This window comes from Pieris brassicae, chromosome 9 (genome assembly GCF_905147105.1).
Source record: "Pieris brassicae chromosome 9, ilPieBrab1.1, whole genome shotgun sequence".
In the NCBI taxonomy this organism is placed as follows: Eukaryota; Metazoa; Arthropoda; class Insecta; order Lepidoptera; family Pieridae; genus Pieris; species Pieris brassicae.
In genome coordinates, this window is record NC_059673.1 from 14,327,927 (window position 1) to 14,345,236 (window position 17,310).

At 33.8% G+C, this 17,310-nt stretch overlaps 1 protein-coding gene and 1 long non-coding RNA gene across 2 annotated transcripts; one reads left to right on the top strand and one right to left on the bottom strand.

Annotated features, from left to right (window-relative positions):
- Window positions 1-4,774: 4,774 nt before the first annotated feature.
- Window positions 4,775-5,517, top strand: LOC123714321. Its single transcript, XR_006754294.1, has 2 exons — window positions 4,775-4,861; window positions 5,180-5,517. It is a non-coding gene; the product is annotated as an uncharacterized LOC123714321 (long non-coding RNA).
- A 2,482-nt stretch (window positions 5,518-7,999) lies between these two features.
- Window positions 8,000-16,249, bottom strand: LOC123714577 (actin-related protein 5). Its single transcript, XM_045668895.1, has 12 exons — window positions 16,042-16,249; window positions 15,787-15,952; window positions 15,420-15,586; window positions 14,999-15,190; window positions 14,620-14,850; window positions 12,956-13,077; window positions 11,831-11,911; window positions 11,234-11,392; window positions 10,656-10,819; window positions 9,690-9,827; window positions 8,729-8,883; window positions 8,000-8,325 (listed from the first exon to the last, which is right to left on the bottom strand). Exons 1-12 carry the CDS (start codon window positions 16,145-16,147, stop codon window positions 8,021-8,023), a joined length of 1,986 nt encoding a protein of 661 aa, XP_045524851.1. The 5' UTR covers window positions 16,148-16,249; the 3' UTR covers window positions 8,000-8,020.
- Between the last annotated feature and the right edge of the window lie 1,061 nt (window positions 16,250-17,310).

A 17,310-nucleotide genomic window follows, 5' to 3' on the forward strand; every position in this document is an offset into this window, starting at 1 on the left:
AGCGCGCTTAGCCTGAGTGAATATATAAGGTTTTGAATGAAATGTAAACATTTAGATTTTAAGGAAGTGGCTAAATAGGAAAGGGCCTCAGAAAGAGAAAAAGGTCAAACTAGTTTTTCCGCATATTTTTTGCCACCCATCTATAAAGGCACAGTCTCGCCATTTCAGTTATACAATATATTTGTTATCTATTTTCTATGACTTCGAAGGATGTAGTCTATAAAACAGCAGTTTATAGGAATGTTATAAATATTATTTCATTATTTCCAAAATTTGTTTATAAATAAAAGTCAAAAATCATTTATTCATTTAGGTAACACAATGTACACTTATGAACGTCAATAAAAAATAAATATACATTAAATGTTTCTAAATTTACATTTACTGCCAGTTCTCAAATTAAGGGCGTAGAACGAAAGAGAAGAAGTGGCTTTTAATCGCCATGTTTCTTTTTTGTATTATACAACGTTTGTAAGGAGCTGTAACCATCACACAAAGTTTCACATGACATCAGCAGGAGGCATGGTTAAATAGGAGCACGCACTTACATTCTCGTGGGAACAACAAGCAAATACATAGTCAAAAATAACGAACATCACCGCATACACGAATTCAAGTACGACCAGTCACCACAAGTAGTTCACGAGTATCACGCATGGCCAGCCATCGGCCTCCTCGCCATATTTTAGGGAGAGAGACAACTTGACGCATGGACGCCGCCAAACATGATTATCATGAGAGTTGAGTATCCACTTCTGAATTCTGCATGATCTCGTTGTTGTTCAGAAACTCTCAATTGTCTACCTATATAATAAAGAACATTCGATACGTGTTCAAGGCGTGATAAACATCTATTTTGAAAATAAGTTATTTTTAGAACTGATATCAAAGTTTGTTCTTAAAATAGAATATTTTTTTATGAAATAGGCATCTGATAGCGATAATAATCCGATAAATCTTCAATATAAATGTGGCCGCTGTGTAAATATCGCCAGTTACAGATTGAATAACTATTGATTACGCGTGGTTTTCGATCAAGACTATTATTGGTATCATCCCCTTTTCAATCACTTACCTACATAAATACTATAACGTAAGTACATTTCTTCATTATTTATTTTGTCATACGTCTCAGTAGGTCATTTTAAACATTTATACAATAGAGGCTCGACTTTATGAAGGGTCTTCCATGTAAAGTATTATATCACGTGTTTAAGAAGAAGAAGGTTGTTGCTCGTGCAGTATTTCTAGCCAAAATATTTATTGATTTTAAATTGATAATAGTCACGTGACCCGTCGCCAGTAGTGGCAGTAGTGTTTCATTGCTGGGTTGCATCGAATTATTAAGGAAGACCGTTGGCTTTGACGACTATTTAGATACCTCTTTTACATACTCTCAATAAAAAATAGTTATTTTACAAACAAACGACTTTAATGTTGTATTTTTGTTTTAGAATGAACCGACCAAACAACATGCCTGGAGCTTTCACCGTCCAAGGATACTCTATCGCACCAAACCCCTGTTTCGGACCGAGCAGATGCTCAGTCAACCCACATTATGGGGTACCTGTCAATCCATCACCACACTACAACACTTGTTTCGTCTCTGCATCCTCGCTTAGGAAAGCGTACCCACAGATGGCTCACCCTAGAAATAATTGTTTTAAGTGATTTGCCTTGATAAAGGTTTTGTTGAATCTCGATTTTTGGAATATATTAGGTATATATAGACATAAGTACGTTAAGAAATTAATTTCTAAAGTAACCTAAATAATAAAGCTATTAACTCTTATACTATTTGTTTCCATACCACTAAGTGTTACCTTAACTTGCTTGACTGGTCTAGAGATGAGCATGTTAGAATATAGATCGGGACGGGTAGGTTTTGTAAATCATTTTAGGACAAAATAATATAAACAAATCTCTTCACGTCTCAACCGTTAAAACGACGCTACTAAGACACATGGTCGACGCACAAGCTCCTGTGGTTGACTGACTCTTCGTTCCCCTTCCCTCTCATTTAAGAATTTGTTGCAAATAAATCTACTAGCCACTAACTTTCTTGCCAGTTCTTCTTGCCCGCTCTACGCCCTTGACTTCCGAACTGGTAGTAAATGTAAATTTACAATTAATTTAACTTCTTTTCTGACGTTCATAAGTGTTCATGTTTACCTGTATGAATAAAGTTATTTTGAGTTTGAGTTCGCAAGTAGCATGTGATATTGATTATAGCTAACCACTACAAACGCAAATGTGTTTAATGCTATCTTCCAAGATACCCATATATAGATTGCTTTAGCACAGCACAAGCAAGCACAAACTTGTTTACAAGATTTCAAGACTTTTCTTGGATTAAATGATATCGTGGATTTCGCTTATCAGTGTCCCACTACCACCCAGAATTTACGGTATATCTATTTTATGATAAACACTGCTTATACCTAATATTATCATCTGGTTATTTTATAAGAATATTCTAGCTAAACAAAAACATTATCAGAGTCACCTCAAACGGATTATCTTAGTAAACTAAACAGGATACAGATATCTTATATGTTAAGTTTCTATAATATTTTTTTAATGAAATTACTAAGTCTAGCAATAAAGAAGACAAACTAATCTCGGAACTGCTGATACTAGTATATAATTAAACTACTAATTCTACTTAAATAGGTGATCAAGAACACAAGAATAATATCTTACTTACCTCTGTTTTGTTTAATATACAAAAACTGAATAAAATAATTTTATATATATAATAACTATCACAGTAGAAAGCGTCGACCTTATATATAAGTACATTATAGGAATAAACAGAGCCTAGATAAACTTTGCAATGTTTGTTTGTTTGATTTTGATGAAGATTTGAACAACAACCTAACGACATTTTAGCATTAAACATACACTTGATGGATTTCAACAATGCCAAAGATTTGTTTCAAAATAAATTTTCTTAATGTAGTCTCATTTTTGGGTCTGATAATATGATTCCCTCAAAAATTACTAAGCCGTTACCATTAAACTTCATTATATTAACGAACACGCGGAAATACCTGGCTTTAAGTCATATTTTACGCGGAAATACGAAAAATATCTCAAATAGTTTTATAAATACTGACGCAAAGATACTTACACAAGCTAAAGTACACTATACTAAGTTTATTCTAATCAAACTAATTAAATATTTCCGACTTTTCATCGTTTAAAGTTTTTATGTTTCTTAAACGTTGCTTTTTATTTTGTGCCAATACAGATGCGACCAAAAACATCTCAACATCAACAATTTAAACAGATCATTGCATAACAGTCGTCAGCCGTAGTCGTCACGATCGAGGAAGAGAGCGTCCAGTCGCACTGCTTACCGACCGGTCAATAATACACGCGTCACAGAATCCTTATTAAGAAGAGAAATTAAGTCAAGACCACAAATCTATTTTGAGTACAAGAATCTGTGATTTCTGTATGATTTTTTATTGTCAGTGTCACATTACACACATTCTCTCCCTCCACCAATTACAATACTAAATACAAGTTATTACAATAATAGTATAACATTGTAACAAAAAAAATTGCATAGTGCGGCAAACACATAAGTATACTCTTGTGGTATAAATAATCTAGATTCCAATTACAGTATAGGAAAAATCTCTACAAAATTCATGATATGTATTAAAAACCTAATATTGATTCTCTCACTTAAAATACTTTAATGCATATGCACTTAAGTTTATTTGCAGTTAATACTAATACGATAGAAGTACACAACAATAACAACTACCTACACCGATAATTCTACAATTATAATTAAAAATGTATATAAACCTAAAAGTTATAACTAATATAAGAAGAAGGTTTTGTGAACTCGGCCTGAGTACAAACAAATAGGTGTACTCCGGTAGAAACTTTATTTATTACATGTAACGCTCGCGTGAGTGGCGCCTCGCTAACCAAGTTGGGGTGTGCGCCCGGTATCTAAAAGTTGCGACTTCCGCATCATACTTGCTTGGCTTATTTAGGTGATGCGCAAACTCTGAACTGCATTAAAATATAATAGTCCCAGATCTTTTACCTCTGAATCTCTAGCAAACGTTAGACCACTTAAATGGTAGAATTGTGTCGAGTTAGATACATGTTGTTATTGAAACATTTCATAAATTAAAAGTGCCGTATCCTATAACCGGCATTAAGCCGTTGCTAGTCAGTTGCTAATTGACAACCTCGCTCGCCTAGGAGCCACTGCGTATGAAGGATTTTGAAGCGCTATTTCGCGTCGGTTTGTAAAACATTTCGAATCATTACGTAATGATTTCTTATGACATCAGCTTGTGACATCCAACATTAAAAATAAATTACTATTAATTATAAATAATAAAACGATTTGTCCGTTAACTTGAATACATTGTATACATTGTCTCATTTCATGACTTGTACAATATTTAAAAAATCAACAAGTAATACTTGAACGGTGACTATTTACGTACTAACCTAAAGAGATCTCTCATGCTATCATTCAATGAAAATCATTGGTCAATCATGAATCTATGAATTATCTACCTATATTACGTAATAACGTATTTCTGATACAACGTTTTCAGAATAGATGTCATTATCAAGGCGTGATAAACATGTATTCTGGAAACAAGTATTTTTAGACCTGATATCAGAGTTTATTCTTAAAATATAATAATTTTTAAATATATCTGATAACGATCATAATCCGATAAAATTCAATATAAATGTTGCCGCTTTGTAAATATCGCCAGTTATAGATTGAACAACTATTGATTGCGCGTCTACAATAAGGCTATTATTAGTACCTATTATTCGCTTTTCAATTACTTACCTACATAAATACTATAACGTAAGTACATATCTTCGTTGTTTATTTTGTCATACGTCTAAGTAGGTCATTATAACCATTCATACAAAAGAGGCTCGACTTTATGAAAGGTCTTCCATGTAGTATTATATCACGTGTTTAAAGAGAAGAATCTGGAATATATTGGACGTGCAGTATTTCTAGCCCAAAATATATATTGATTTTAAATTGATAATAGTCACGTGACCCGTCATCGGCAGTAACAGTAGTGTTTCATTGCTGCATCGACTCATTAAAGAAGACCGTAGGCTTCGACGACTATTTAGATACCTCTTTCAATATTGGATTTTTTTATTCCAGAATGAACCGTCCAAACCACATGCCTGGAGCTTTCAACGTCCAAGGATACTCTATCGCACCAAACCCCTGTTTTGGACCGAACAGATGTGCAGTTAACCCACATTATGGGGTACCTGTCAACCCATCAGCACACTACAACACTTGCTTCGTCTCTGCATCCTCGCTTAGGAAAGCGTACCCACAGATGACTCATCCTAGAAATAATTGTTTTAAGTGATTTGCCTTGATAAAGGTTTTGTTGAATCTCGATTTTTGGAATATATTAGGCATATATAGACATAAGTATGTTAAGAAATTAATTTCTAAGATAACCTAAATAATAAACATATTAACTCTTATATTTGTTTTCTTGCCCCTAAGTTTTACTGCTTTATCGGTCTAGGGATAAGTGTTTTCGAATTCAAATGAAAGGGGAGGGTGGAGGGGGCGAAAATTTAAAAAGAAATAAAATAAAAGCAGCTGAGATCAGTCTACAGGTCAAAGTCCAAGTCAAAATAATTTATTTATTTAGGTTTATGTACACTCATGAACGTCAAACATATACATATTAAATGCTTCTAATTTTACATTAACTGCCAGTTCTCAAATCAATGGCGTAGAATGGAAGAGCAGATGTTTGTAAGGAGTTGCAACCATAACACCATGTTCCACATTACTTTTTAATAGGTAATTAATAGCAATAAAATAAATTAAAAACAAAGATTTGTCCTAGCTGAAATAAACGAGCTTCGCTGTATTTTCGTCCGTAAGATCGCGGATAAGATATTTTTCACTGCAAACGCAGTAGAATTGAGCCATTCGAAAGACCTTCTATCTGTAGGCCCAACTGGAGTTTACTATCTAAAGTAATTGCCAAGAACACCGGATTAACAACAGAGTCTATTTCCTCATCTCAAATTATTATTTGAGCATTACTACTTTTTACATATGTAGTTACAAATTCTGTCTTCTTTTCGTTTAGCTTAAGATTATTTTTATTAAACCAGTGAATTACACTGGAAATGGCATAGTTTACATTCTCAAGTGATGGATTTCGTCGTTTAACTTTAAATAAAAACAAAATGTCATCAGCAAACATTACTATTACTAAAGGATAGGATTTTTCCAAAAAAATTACTCAATACATGCGGCTAAATATAAACTCATTATTGCACACAGAAACATTCTTTGCAATAATAATAGGGCGACTGATGGTGAAGAATTTAGAACGTTGGTTGTATTCAATAGAATGTTAGTAAAAAACTCTTCAAATGCTGAGGCTACTTCGAGGTCGGAACTAATTAATTTGCCGTTCATATTCCTTCCTTCCATAGACCTTCCAGTCTCTTCGTTTATTATTTTCCAAGTAGCCTTAATCTTATCACAGCTGTTTTTTTTTATTTTAAACGACGAGCACCCTGAGTTAGAACTCCTGCAAGAAATCTGCTATTCATTCATCCAAGCATCGGGTGTGCTTTTAAAATTAGTGCTTGTCTAAGAGGCTTGCGTGCCAATTTTATTGAAAACTTTAGAAATGTCAAGGGATTCCATTTGCTTCACCATTGAATGCCAAGGCCTCCTCCATAAGGTGAGATGCGTCTATTAGAAGTTGATGTTAACACATCAATCTGATATCTGAAAACAATCTGTATGTGAAGTGAGGCAGAAACACAGACTGTGTTGTCTCGCTGTTCGACTTGTTGATTCCATAACATTCGCTTAGTATGAATTAAACAAGCACCTCGTTCGTTTGTTGTATAATATATTTAACAGCATTGGACAAGATCGCCTCCGACACATATTATTAATTCCAATAGAAAGTAAGGCTACATAAAATTTGTGTTTGAGTGAAATATAGAATTCGCAACAATTGATACGTGCAAAGATTTTTCCTCCATTTATTGATCACATATCTATCGTTGTTTAGTTTTCACAATTTTTCTTTTAATAAACACAGAGACTCTATCCCTCAAGGGACGACGTATGATTCCTTAATTCTTTTTATGTTACAGGAGCCAAATGAGCAGGGGGGTCACCTGATGTTAAGTCCCTGGTAAGATGGACTCTCGCACTGCTAGAAAGCTCGCAAGCGCGCTGCCGGCCTTTTAAGAACTGGTAAGCTCTTTTCTTGAATGTTCGTTTGGAAATACTTCAGTGGGCAGCTGGTTCCACATAGTGGTGGTGCGCAGCAAATACTGCCATAAGATACGCTCAGTTGTGGAACGACGGTTCGGAAAATGGCTGGTCGTCAACTATTCGAATCGCTTCGTTGATTACGGTTAGGCGGAAGAATCAAGGAGCTGGTACTGGGGAGCTCCCGGCCAGAAATGAGAAGTGAACAGTGCTCCATGTGGGGTCGAATTTGCGCTTTATATCTTTGCAAGCGGTGGCTCGGGATGAAGTACCGTCTCGCCTTGCTTCTTAGAGGCTAACTTAGCCTTTCCTTCCAAATGACCGCTATTTTTAAACATATATAAATGTTTTATCCTAACCCTACGGAATTTCGTAGTTTTACAAAGATTCATGAAAAATAAAGTTTACGTATTAATAATTTTTCTTAGATACGAAATATATCACACATATACGCACAGATCTAATTAAATTAAAAGTAGAGCTTTACCTATAATCAAGGTTTACGAACCCAAATATAATTTGAGGAAAAGTGATAGAACATTGACAATATAGGTGATATTTTTTTAAATATTCATTTTGTTATTTATAAAAAGATGGACGGAGTTGCTGTTTTGCTCCCTTTGATACAATTAAGTCCATTTCTCTATAAAATTTAATTTATAGGTCTCTCTATTTTACTTTGAAAACGTCGGGAATAAAAACTCCAAAAATGCTTTAAACGTTTATTTATTAGCAGTCAACTACAATCTCTTCTTTAACAACGTTCGCATCACCCGCTGGAGCCAACGTGTTATCGACTATAGGCGGAGGGCTCCTATAATATTTATTACTCGCATGATGCTCCTTCAAATATTCGCCTCCCATTTCATAATAATCTTCTTTAGTGATACAACAGGATTCGAAGTCGTTACTACCAGCGAAGTCTCGTGCCCCGTACCACGCGTCGAGGCTGGGATCGCCCGCCATTACCACTTTGTGAGTCGATTGGAACGGTCGCATTTCTAGCAATTCCCTTTCTAAACGCTCCTTGAGGCCTAAAAACGAAATTAACGTTTTAAGAACTATAAAACATTTAATAGTTGTGATTTAATTTAGAAGAATCTACATTTATTAAACAACCATAGAACACAATACGGGTTTCAATGGTTAAGTAGTTGTAATCATCCATGTTTTAAGAATATCAAGTTGTTTTTAAGTTTACGACTTTAACGTTGTTTTTCTTTTCTATAATTAAACTATAACTGATGGCCTTATCATTTTAACTAAATGTCTGTGTTCCCACAAAGCCCGGTGAATCCGGTCCGAAGGACTAAATTATATTATTTTAACGAATTACAAAGCTTTTTTATCTGAAAGAATCAAATTCTATAAAAAGGTGTGACATTGACATTCAAATGAATCGAGTTAGTATTGCCGTATTATAAAAAAATATTATACCAGGAAACTGCGAGCATCCACCAGTCAAGAAGACATTATTCGCCAGCAAAAGTTGATCTTCGGCACTGAAGTGTTTAAATACATACTCCATTGTTTCAGCTAAGCCAGCTTCTGGATTCCCCATCATTGATGGCTGGAAGATCAATTCAGGCGCCCTAAAAAGGTTAAAGGAGAAAAATATTGAGAAAATACTTAATATATTTTGGAATTGTTTTAAAAGATTTACTGGGTTTTGATCCGTTTATTGTATATTAATTTTTATGATTTGATATTTTAAATGTGTCGTGTAATTATAATGAATAAGCAGACATTAGAATGTCAATTATTAGACGTACAATTAATATTTTTACACCCAAAGATACTTCTAGAACCCGTCAAACTCAAACTCGAAATAACTTTATTCATAGGTAAACAAGTACACTTATGAACGTCAGAAAAGAAGTTAAATTAATTCCAAATTTACTTTAACGCTAAGTTTTGAGTCATACAAGTTGTTTGAACTGGAGCAAATCAATCCCAAGGATTAGAATCATTTAAGTATTCGTCAAATTTAAAAAAATCTTTATTGATTAATTTACGTTTAACGAGGGCTTTAAATTTATTTAGTGATAATTCTCTAATTTCGCTTGGGAGTTTGTTGTAAAATCGAATACAATTTCCATATAAGGAGTGGTTTATCTTCAGGAGCCTCGTTGGTCGTACACTCAAATTGGTTCTGTTTCGTCGTACCTTAATTAACAATGAATATTCATTAGAATAAATACTAAAAATCACTATAAGTCCCTCAAATGAATATATTAAACACTTAACACAAACCAACTGGAAAACAATCACAAAGAAATATTACTTATAGTTTTATTTACTTTGATTGAATTTTAGACTACACAAATCAAAACGAGACAAAGCGTTATTTATCTTATGGAAGTACATACAAGTGCAAAGTATTAATGTGTCTTTGTACCTGTACGGCTCTATGGCGAGATGTAGCTGATGATGAAGGCTCGAGGATGGAGCAGGTTCGTGCTCCCTCAAAGCCTCTTCCAGTTCGAGAAGCCTCTCGCCGTCCGCGTCTGAATCGGAGTCTGCCTCTCGACTAATGCTACGATTTATATTTAAAAAAAATCAAAAAGTGTATAGTTATAGTAGACGCGTGAATTACGAGAGGCGTCAAAAATAAATTTTAATAGTTATTGCAAATTGGATTGGCCAACGCTTCTTTGCATTTTGCCCTTCCTTTATAATAAAATTTCAATATATGGATTCCCAGATAGTTAAACTACCCAGATATAGACTCGCAAAACGTATAAAAATAATGCTAACCGATTTGTGTTTTGATCCTGCAGAGGCCTTAACTCATATTTTTCCTTAAAACTAAGCAAACGCTGTGTTTGCTTGCACTTGCACTGAGTGTATTATATGCACACACACATTCATATTGTTATACAATTCCACATGCTTACTATTTACATAACTACAACGTTTCTAACGTTAAGTGCTATATAGCAGTTGTATAGAAATTCATATCAACTAATATAATATGTTACAGTTAACAAAAAAAAATTATAATAACGGCGGTTCAACAATGATTATAAGTTCCGAAATTTTGTCTAAAATATACAGAATTAATGCTATCATTAAAAACTTTATGCACACACAATTTGATCCTTCGAGCCGGATCAAACCCAACCTATATGGTAATATTATCATATGATATATAATGTTAATGTTTTTAAAATAATCAAGTCATGTTTCATAAGGCTTATTTTTAACGTTTTAAGGTATATGAGTGGAACAAATATTGAAATGACAACGTTTTTTAATATTGGTTGTAAACCTTGATGATTTTCAGCCACACATACTTTTTAATTGTATGAATTATGATTCCTACCAAATATTAAGATACAAAACTAGCTTAGTTATTATATACCTCTTATAAACATCCCAATCCGAGTCCTGGTTCCCAAATTCGTCTCCAGCTGCAGCCAATCGGGAGATGACCCTCATCCTCTCAGCCGCAGCTGCCGTGCGCCTGCGCACCATGGCTGCTCGACGAGCGCGGCGTGCCTCTCTACGGGACACTATTTCGCTGTACTGAAAATTGTTAATAAATTACTAATACGTTCAAAGCTAATATTTAATAATAGACTATCTTTCATTACTTTAAATTATATAATATCTTCATATTTTATGCAGTTTTTAGAACAAAGGCGCAACATTTATATATATATATATATGTAAACAATGTATATAACAAAGCGAAATATAAAAAATATGATATTTTAAGAATGCAACGTTGCTACGAACGAAAGGTCTCCATGGATTTGCTGAAAATGTTCACCGAGTCATTTTTCATCACCTTTTTATTGTACACAATCTTATTGTTTACAGTTATAATATTTAGGTATTAAAAATAATATATAATTTTCAGTATTAAGGGTACTTTGTTTCTAGAAAAAATATCTCATATAATCCTTCATGGTGTATCCTCAAACATAAAACTCATACCTTTGCCCTGGTTTCTGCCAACCACGTCTGAAAAGCCTCAGGGTCCTGCGGAGGCTGCATACGACCTGATGGACGGACCTCCACTTCTTCAGGGTTTGCTGCTGCCGCTATGCGCTGCTTGTTCTTGTCTATACGCCCTTGGACGTTTGCTATTTGACGCTTTAAAAAAAAAGACAACAACGCTTTAAAAGTTTTAGAATTATCGTTGTATAGACAGTTACGTTACATTGTATGCAAAGAAGGCAAATCAAGAAAGTCGAAAAATTTCAATGTTTTAGAAATGTGAATGCCAGGGCAACCACTAAGCCTCTATAACGCAGCCTAGTAGGAAGTACTGGAGGTGGTTTTAATAGGTATCATCATGATGATATCACTGATCCAGTATCTAAATAGCAGATTCTGTGGGTCGAACTCCATTAACCCCTGCTACTTTGGGGTGCAAATGCATTTTCGCCCTGGATATAAAAAATTGAGTTTTACGTTCATGCAACTAGAAATTTTAATGTTTTATTCGTTATTTTTTGACATTGAATCCTTAATAAAGAAATTAAACAATAAACGTATCTGTTTTAAATTAGCAATTAAAGAAAACATTACCTGAAGATCAGCATAGCTCTTTATATCAAATGTTTTTATAGCTTCTTCGAATTCATCCGTATCGCCCTCTTCAATTAAGTCCTGAAATTTTAAATACAGTGTAAACTCCACATCCCTCGATTTAACGACGAACTCCCTAAACCGTCGAAATCAATTAGCTTTGGTTGGTTTAGCTTATCTTACGTACATATTACGTTGATACACTCTCAATAAAGACAACAATTGAGAAATAAAGTACTTTTTAAGTTGCTAAAATTTGTAAAACTTCGCAGCCGTGTACGTTCTTTTGTCGCTTTATTATCTTAGCCCGCAATAACCTCCACTGTCGGCATCATGCATATGAACTTTCTAAGAAATTCGTTATTTTGTTGTAAACAATTGGGATTGCTTGCCCGTGTATTGTTCACCATGACTGATAAGTAGAGTCGTGGATTTTCTACTAATCTCTATAACGCCATAAAATGCACAGTCCAGCTCAGTGTGGTTATATAGAGTTTACACTATATATAATTCTAATACTAAAATTTCACCTATTAAAACGACATTGTTAGAACATATCTATAAACATTATATACTTATTATTATGCATGATGTGTCATATGCAAGCGTTATGATAGAATGTACTTAGTCTGGCCATGAATACAATTGAAAATTAACAAAATATAACTAACGAATTCAGAATCTGTCATTTTTATATCGTTGTTCATTGAGTTTTCGCATTTTGGTGCCAATTAAATGGCTGTGATTGCATTACACAAAGTAGGTATGGAACCAAATGCAATTTTTAAAACTCTCCATACGCTTGGTATTAGTAAAATGTTTGTGCACCGGGCTATTAATAGGTACGAGACCTCCTCTGTTTGAGACAGAAGAAGATGTTGCCGTCCACGTAGTGTTGGTACGAAAAAGGTGATCAAAACATATGCACAAGTGTATCAAGATACCATTATTGAGAAGGTAGTGAAGCCCCTTAACAACACCATGTTCAATAAGAGAGAGAGAGAGTTCTGTGTAAATGTTATTTACAATAGATTTTGTTTTTTATTTTATTTCAGTATTTATGGCTAGACTAGTTATATACATATTACATTAATTATTACTTTAGGGAATAGTAAATAATAGTACTTGTATAGAAAGTAATTGTTGCAGCTGTTCCTCGTCTTCTGCAAGTCTTTCTTCTCTTTTTCTGGCGTTGATCTCTAAAAGGCGACGCGCCATTTCCTTTTTCCGCTCTTTTTGTTGTTCAGCTGGAAAAAGAAGTCTTACAAGAAATAGTCTATTTATTGTATATTATCATTAAATATTCGATTAGTTAACGATTTTAAAAGCATATAGCAGTGAGCTATAGACTTTATATGGTCCATTATTTAATTTTATATTGTTGTTTTATATTAGCTTTGTTCATCCAAAGCTTAGTCAAATTTAAATGCAATTAAATTTTCAATTTAAACATTACTAAGCTTTTTTAATAATAATGGGATACAAAACTTTATTTGAAACAAATTGTTTCTCCAAACCTTTTTTTGATAAGAAAACTACAAATTTAGTATAATGACTGCCCGACGGTTGAGACGTATTAGGATTGTGACTTGTAAATGAAATGATATCAAAATAATCGATTTATCTCTTTAATATAAATAGATTTTTTTTAAATATCAAAACGTTGCCATTTTTGCCACTAACTAGGGAATGCAATCCCGACTCCAGATCGTAAATTCGAGACCGTAGATTGATATTTGTAATCCCGCGGGATCCCGAAACTGCATGTTTGTGATAGTGAGGTTAATTAAAATAAAATATTATTTGAAAGAAAACAAAAGCCTTTATCCTTTAATATTACTAACTAAACAACTAACAATATTAGTTACATGAACATTATCAAAACAAAAGTAGGTATAGCTCAAGGAGATTAAAAGTGATTGAAATTCGGGTGATTTTGAAAGTAACTTATAAAAGAGTATCTTCTAAAGTGTATGAAGAGTGCTATCTGCTAACTGGCATCTAATGTCCATTGCAATGTACCCTATGTAATGTGCAATGTCGCGTGAAGCGTCCCGAGCGGATGTGTGTAGAATCGCTGACCATTGCAGCCCAAACCCGTCAATCTCGAACGGGATCTCGTCATATTATGCTTCGGGATTGATCTCGAAAAATTACACGGGATCTCGCGAGATCGAGATTGCATTTCCTACCACTAACCCCGGACTTGCATTTTTGCATATAAATACGTAAAAAGTTTGTGTTATTGGTACCAGAGTCTAATGAAAAAAATAATTTAGACAAAACATATTTAATAAAATGTCGCCTGACAAGTTGTTTTTCTTCTCACGTAAAATTTTCTCAAAGCATGGTTATGTAACCTCACATAAGTTACATGTATTGCCAGTTATTTAGTTAATTATTTATTTAATAATTAAGTTTGTCGTCATTGAATTTTTTGATTCAACTGTGTGTAACGAATCAATTTGGTCAATGTCTTGATCATGCATCACAATTCTACGCGGAGCACCTTCGAACTTGTCGTAAAGCGAACACTAACTAAACGTCAGTGGGCAAAACAAAATAAAAATCCGCGTAAAGCGTATCTCCGAATTCGCATAAGTCAACCGACAACTGACATTCCTTTTTAAACTTTAGTGACGAGTTTTTTCATTTATCGCACAGATAGCACTATTAACAAAATTTTAACCCAAAGCATTTCCATATATTTTTAATTAAAAAAAGACTAGTTAGTTTACATTATTTTCCAGAAACAATGGGGTAATATATCATACTAAAATTGAGATTACCTGTAAGTGTCGAAGAGCTAGTATTTTGAACATATGGGAGCTGTATTTTTTTCACATACATGTCGTAGAAATCAGGGTTAGCCCACTTCTTGACCTCATCTTGGTAATCTAAAGCGATAGAACAGTGTTCATGCAAGATCTCCTCAATACGAGACATTGTTATTGCATTTACATGAACGGGGTACTTGAGCTGCAGTAACTTATGTAAATAAGAAATGATTTCACTTCCACCTAAAACAGAAAATGTAATAAGATGTGAGGCTATGCAATGTCAGTAACAAGATTGTTAAATTTACCATTATCATTATTTTAGAAGTAATTCAAAGAAAAATCTATTTGTCCTTTAAATTTAATCAAATAAGTAAAAAATGTAAGATACCTAAGTTGACCCTTCTGGCATGCTCAGATATAACCTTCCCTCTTATTACAGGTATAATATGTATGGTGTGGAATCCACAATTTACAATAAGACCACTATCACCAATGTTATTTTTATAAAAACTAAAGATGGAATCTATTCCGTAACTAAGAGCTGGTACACCATATCCCTCAAACAGAAGTTCGGACATCACTGGAAATTTATAAAAATCATTATCACAACTTTTCATCAATACTTACGGGTGTTACTCAAGGCTCTGTGTTATTTACATAATACTTCTTTACTTAGTGCTTAGTCTTGATTTGAAAGCAAACCCTGATACAATAATGATCTTCAGATTTATAGATTAGAGATCTTACCATATACAGTTTATATAGTAGTTATTTAGTTGCATACTAGTAGGACAATTTCATATACTTACACTGTCTAGAATAGTTAGGTGTCACAAAAGCTTCTGTCATGACAATGGGATGTGGTACACAACCATCGCTATCCAATCCTAAATGTGAAAATATATAATCACATACCAGTTCCTGCACCTCAAAATGAGTCACAACATTTTTGTCAAACTGTGTTTTCAACTGAAATCTAAGGAATTTTTACATTTTTTTTTAAAGTTCACTAATAATCCACCAACTTAAACCATAAAAATGGAGGAATTTTTTTCATCAATCAAAGATAATACTTATTGCCATATATGACACGGTTTTGCAGTCTTCTTGAAAAGCATTGTTAAACACAAATTTAACTTTAATATTACAAAAATAATGGATGAAAGTAAAACATACCGCACTGCTTCTATATTTATAATATCATTTCCTATTTGTATTGGTGGAGTAACTGGTGGTTCAGCATCTTTTTTGCATCGATCCTTACGAGGTCTAGCAATAAGATTTTTGAATATTAAATGTGGTTCATCATTTATTGACCATCCTACTCTACACTGATAGGAACCTATATGAAAGAAATTGGTTATTAGCATAAATTGTGTAGTATTTTTATATTGTGATGAACAGTTAGGCAAAGTTTAAGGGAATATTTACCATTATCTATAACGAGAGGTATATGACCAAATTTTAGCGTAGGTTCATATTCATGAACTATATCGGGAACAGTTTTATAATCTTTCAAAACCAAAACATTATCCATTTTACAGGTTCAAGTATGTGTTATCAAAATATGAGTAATACAGAAATTAGAAACTATGAATTATTGATTTTTTTGCAAAAATAAACAATAACAAGAAGTCTAGGCACAGCCCGCAATCAGTTATTATGACAATTGACAAATCCGAAAGTAGAAACGGCGCTCGTTTCTATAGTTACATCTGTCAGTTGCCTAATGTGTTTGTCGGATTACTCACAGTGCCTGACATTTCACAATTCGATATTGAGATTTCAGTGTCTACAACTCTACAGTCTACAGGACAGAATATGGGTTCCCCCTAAATTTAGGGGTTTCTCAACCGAGTTAGGGGTCGAATAGGGGGAAATAATATTTAGGGTTTTTTAGGGGAAATTTCAAAAACACGCCAAATACATTTTTTCCGATTGTATATCACGTTCCTGATTTTGGAACTAAATTGAAGTACGAATACATCGTAAGAATAGGATGCGTGTGGGTAACCGTACTAAATGTATATTCGTTTAATCAAAAACCGAATAAAGCTTGAATCTGTCAATCCATTTTCTATTACAGATACTTTGCGTAATACCTTTCATTTCCCAAAAATCCTAACACGACCTCCGCTTTAAAGAATCGCGCTGTGGCCCATGCCACCATCCGCTTGGTGAGGGTATCTTAGGGGATTTCTGGGGGGAAATCAAATTAGTCTAGGTGTACGTCGCCGAAATCATCTGGCAACATTGCGGTATGATCTAGTGACAAGAAATAGACCTAGTCTAGAATCCAACCATACCCCGGAATGTGGAGTTACCGATTTGATTTGTAGACATTAGATCTCACGGATCTCTGGATACGTGTCTCTAGGCATTTCTGAAATAATCTCTTGATACATCATAATAAATCATTGGCATAACTAAATAGGTAAGTTTACTAAAATTAATATAAAGTGAAGTATGCAGTAAGTAAAACATCTTTAAGAAATATATTGCGAACTTAACACATAAAGCTAATAACCCTAGATTTTTAGTGCGTTTTAGCAATTGTAGTCGGGGAAAGACTGCAACATCAAGTTGACAGTATCCATTGTTATTGTTACTTTTATATCACATCATTTTTATTATTTTTAGTCGCCTCCCATGGTCTATAAATAGGTATCATACTAAAAATATTGGTTCAGGTAGACAGAC

What these genes read in the sequence shown, in the direction of transcription:
- LOC123714577 (XM_045668895.1), bottom strand. Translation starts at nt 16,147, where the DNA reads ATGGATAATGTTTTGGTTTTGAAAGATTATAAAACTGTTCCCGATATA. An exon ending in CTCGCCATAGAGCCGTACAG is followed by an intron (nt 8,884 to 9,689) that starts GTACAAAGACAC and finishes TAACCTTTTTAG; the next exon opens with GGCGCCTGAATTGATCTTCC. An exon ending in TGGATGCTCGCAGTTTCCTG is followed by an intron (nt 8,326 to 8,728) that starts GTATAATATTTT and finishes TTTCGTTTTTAG; the next exon opens with GCCTCAAGGAGCGTTTAGAA.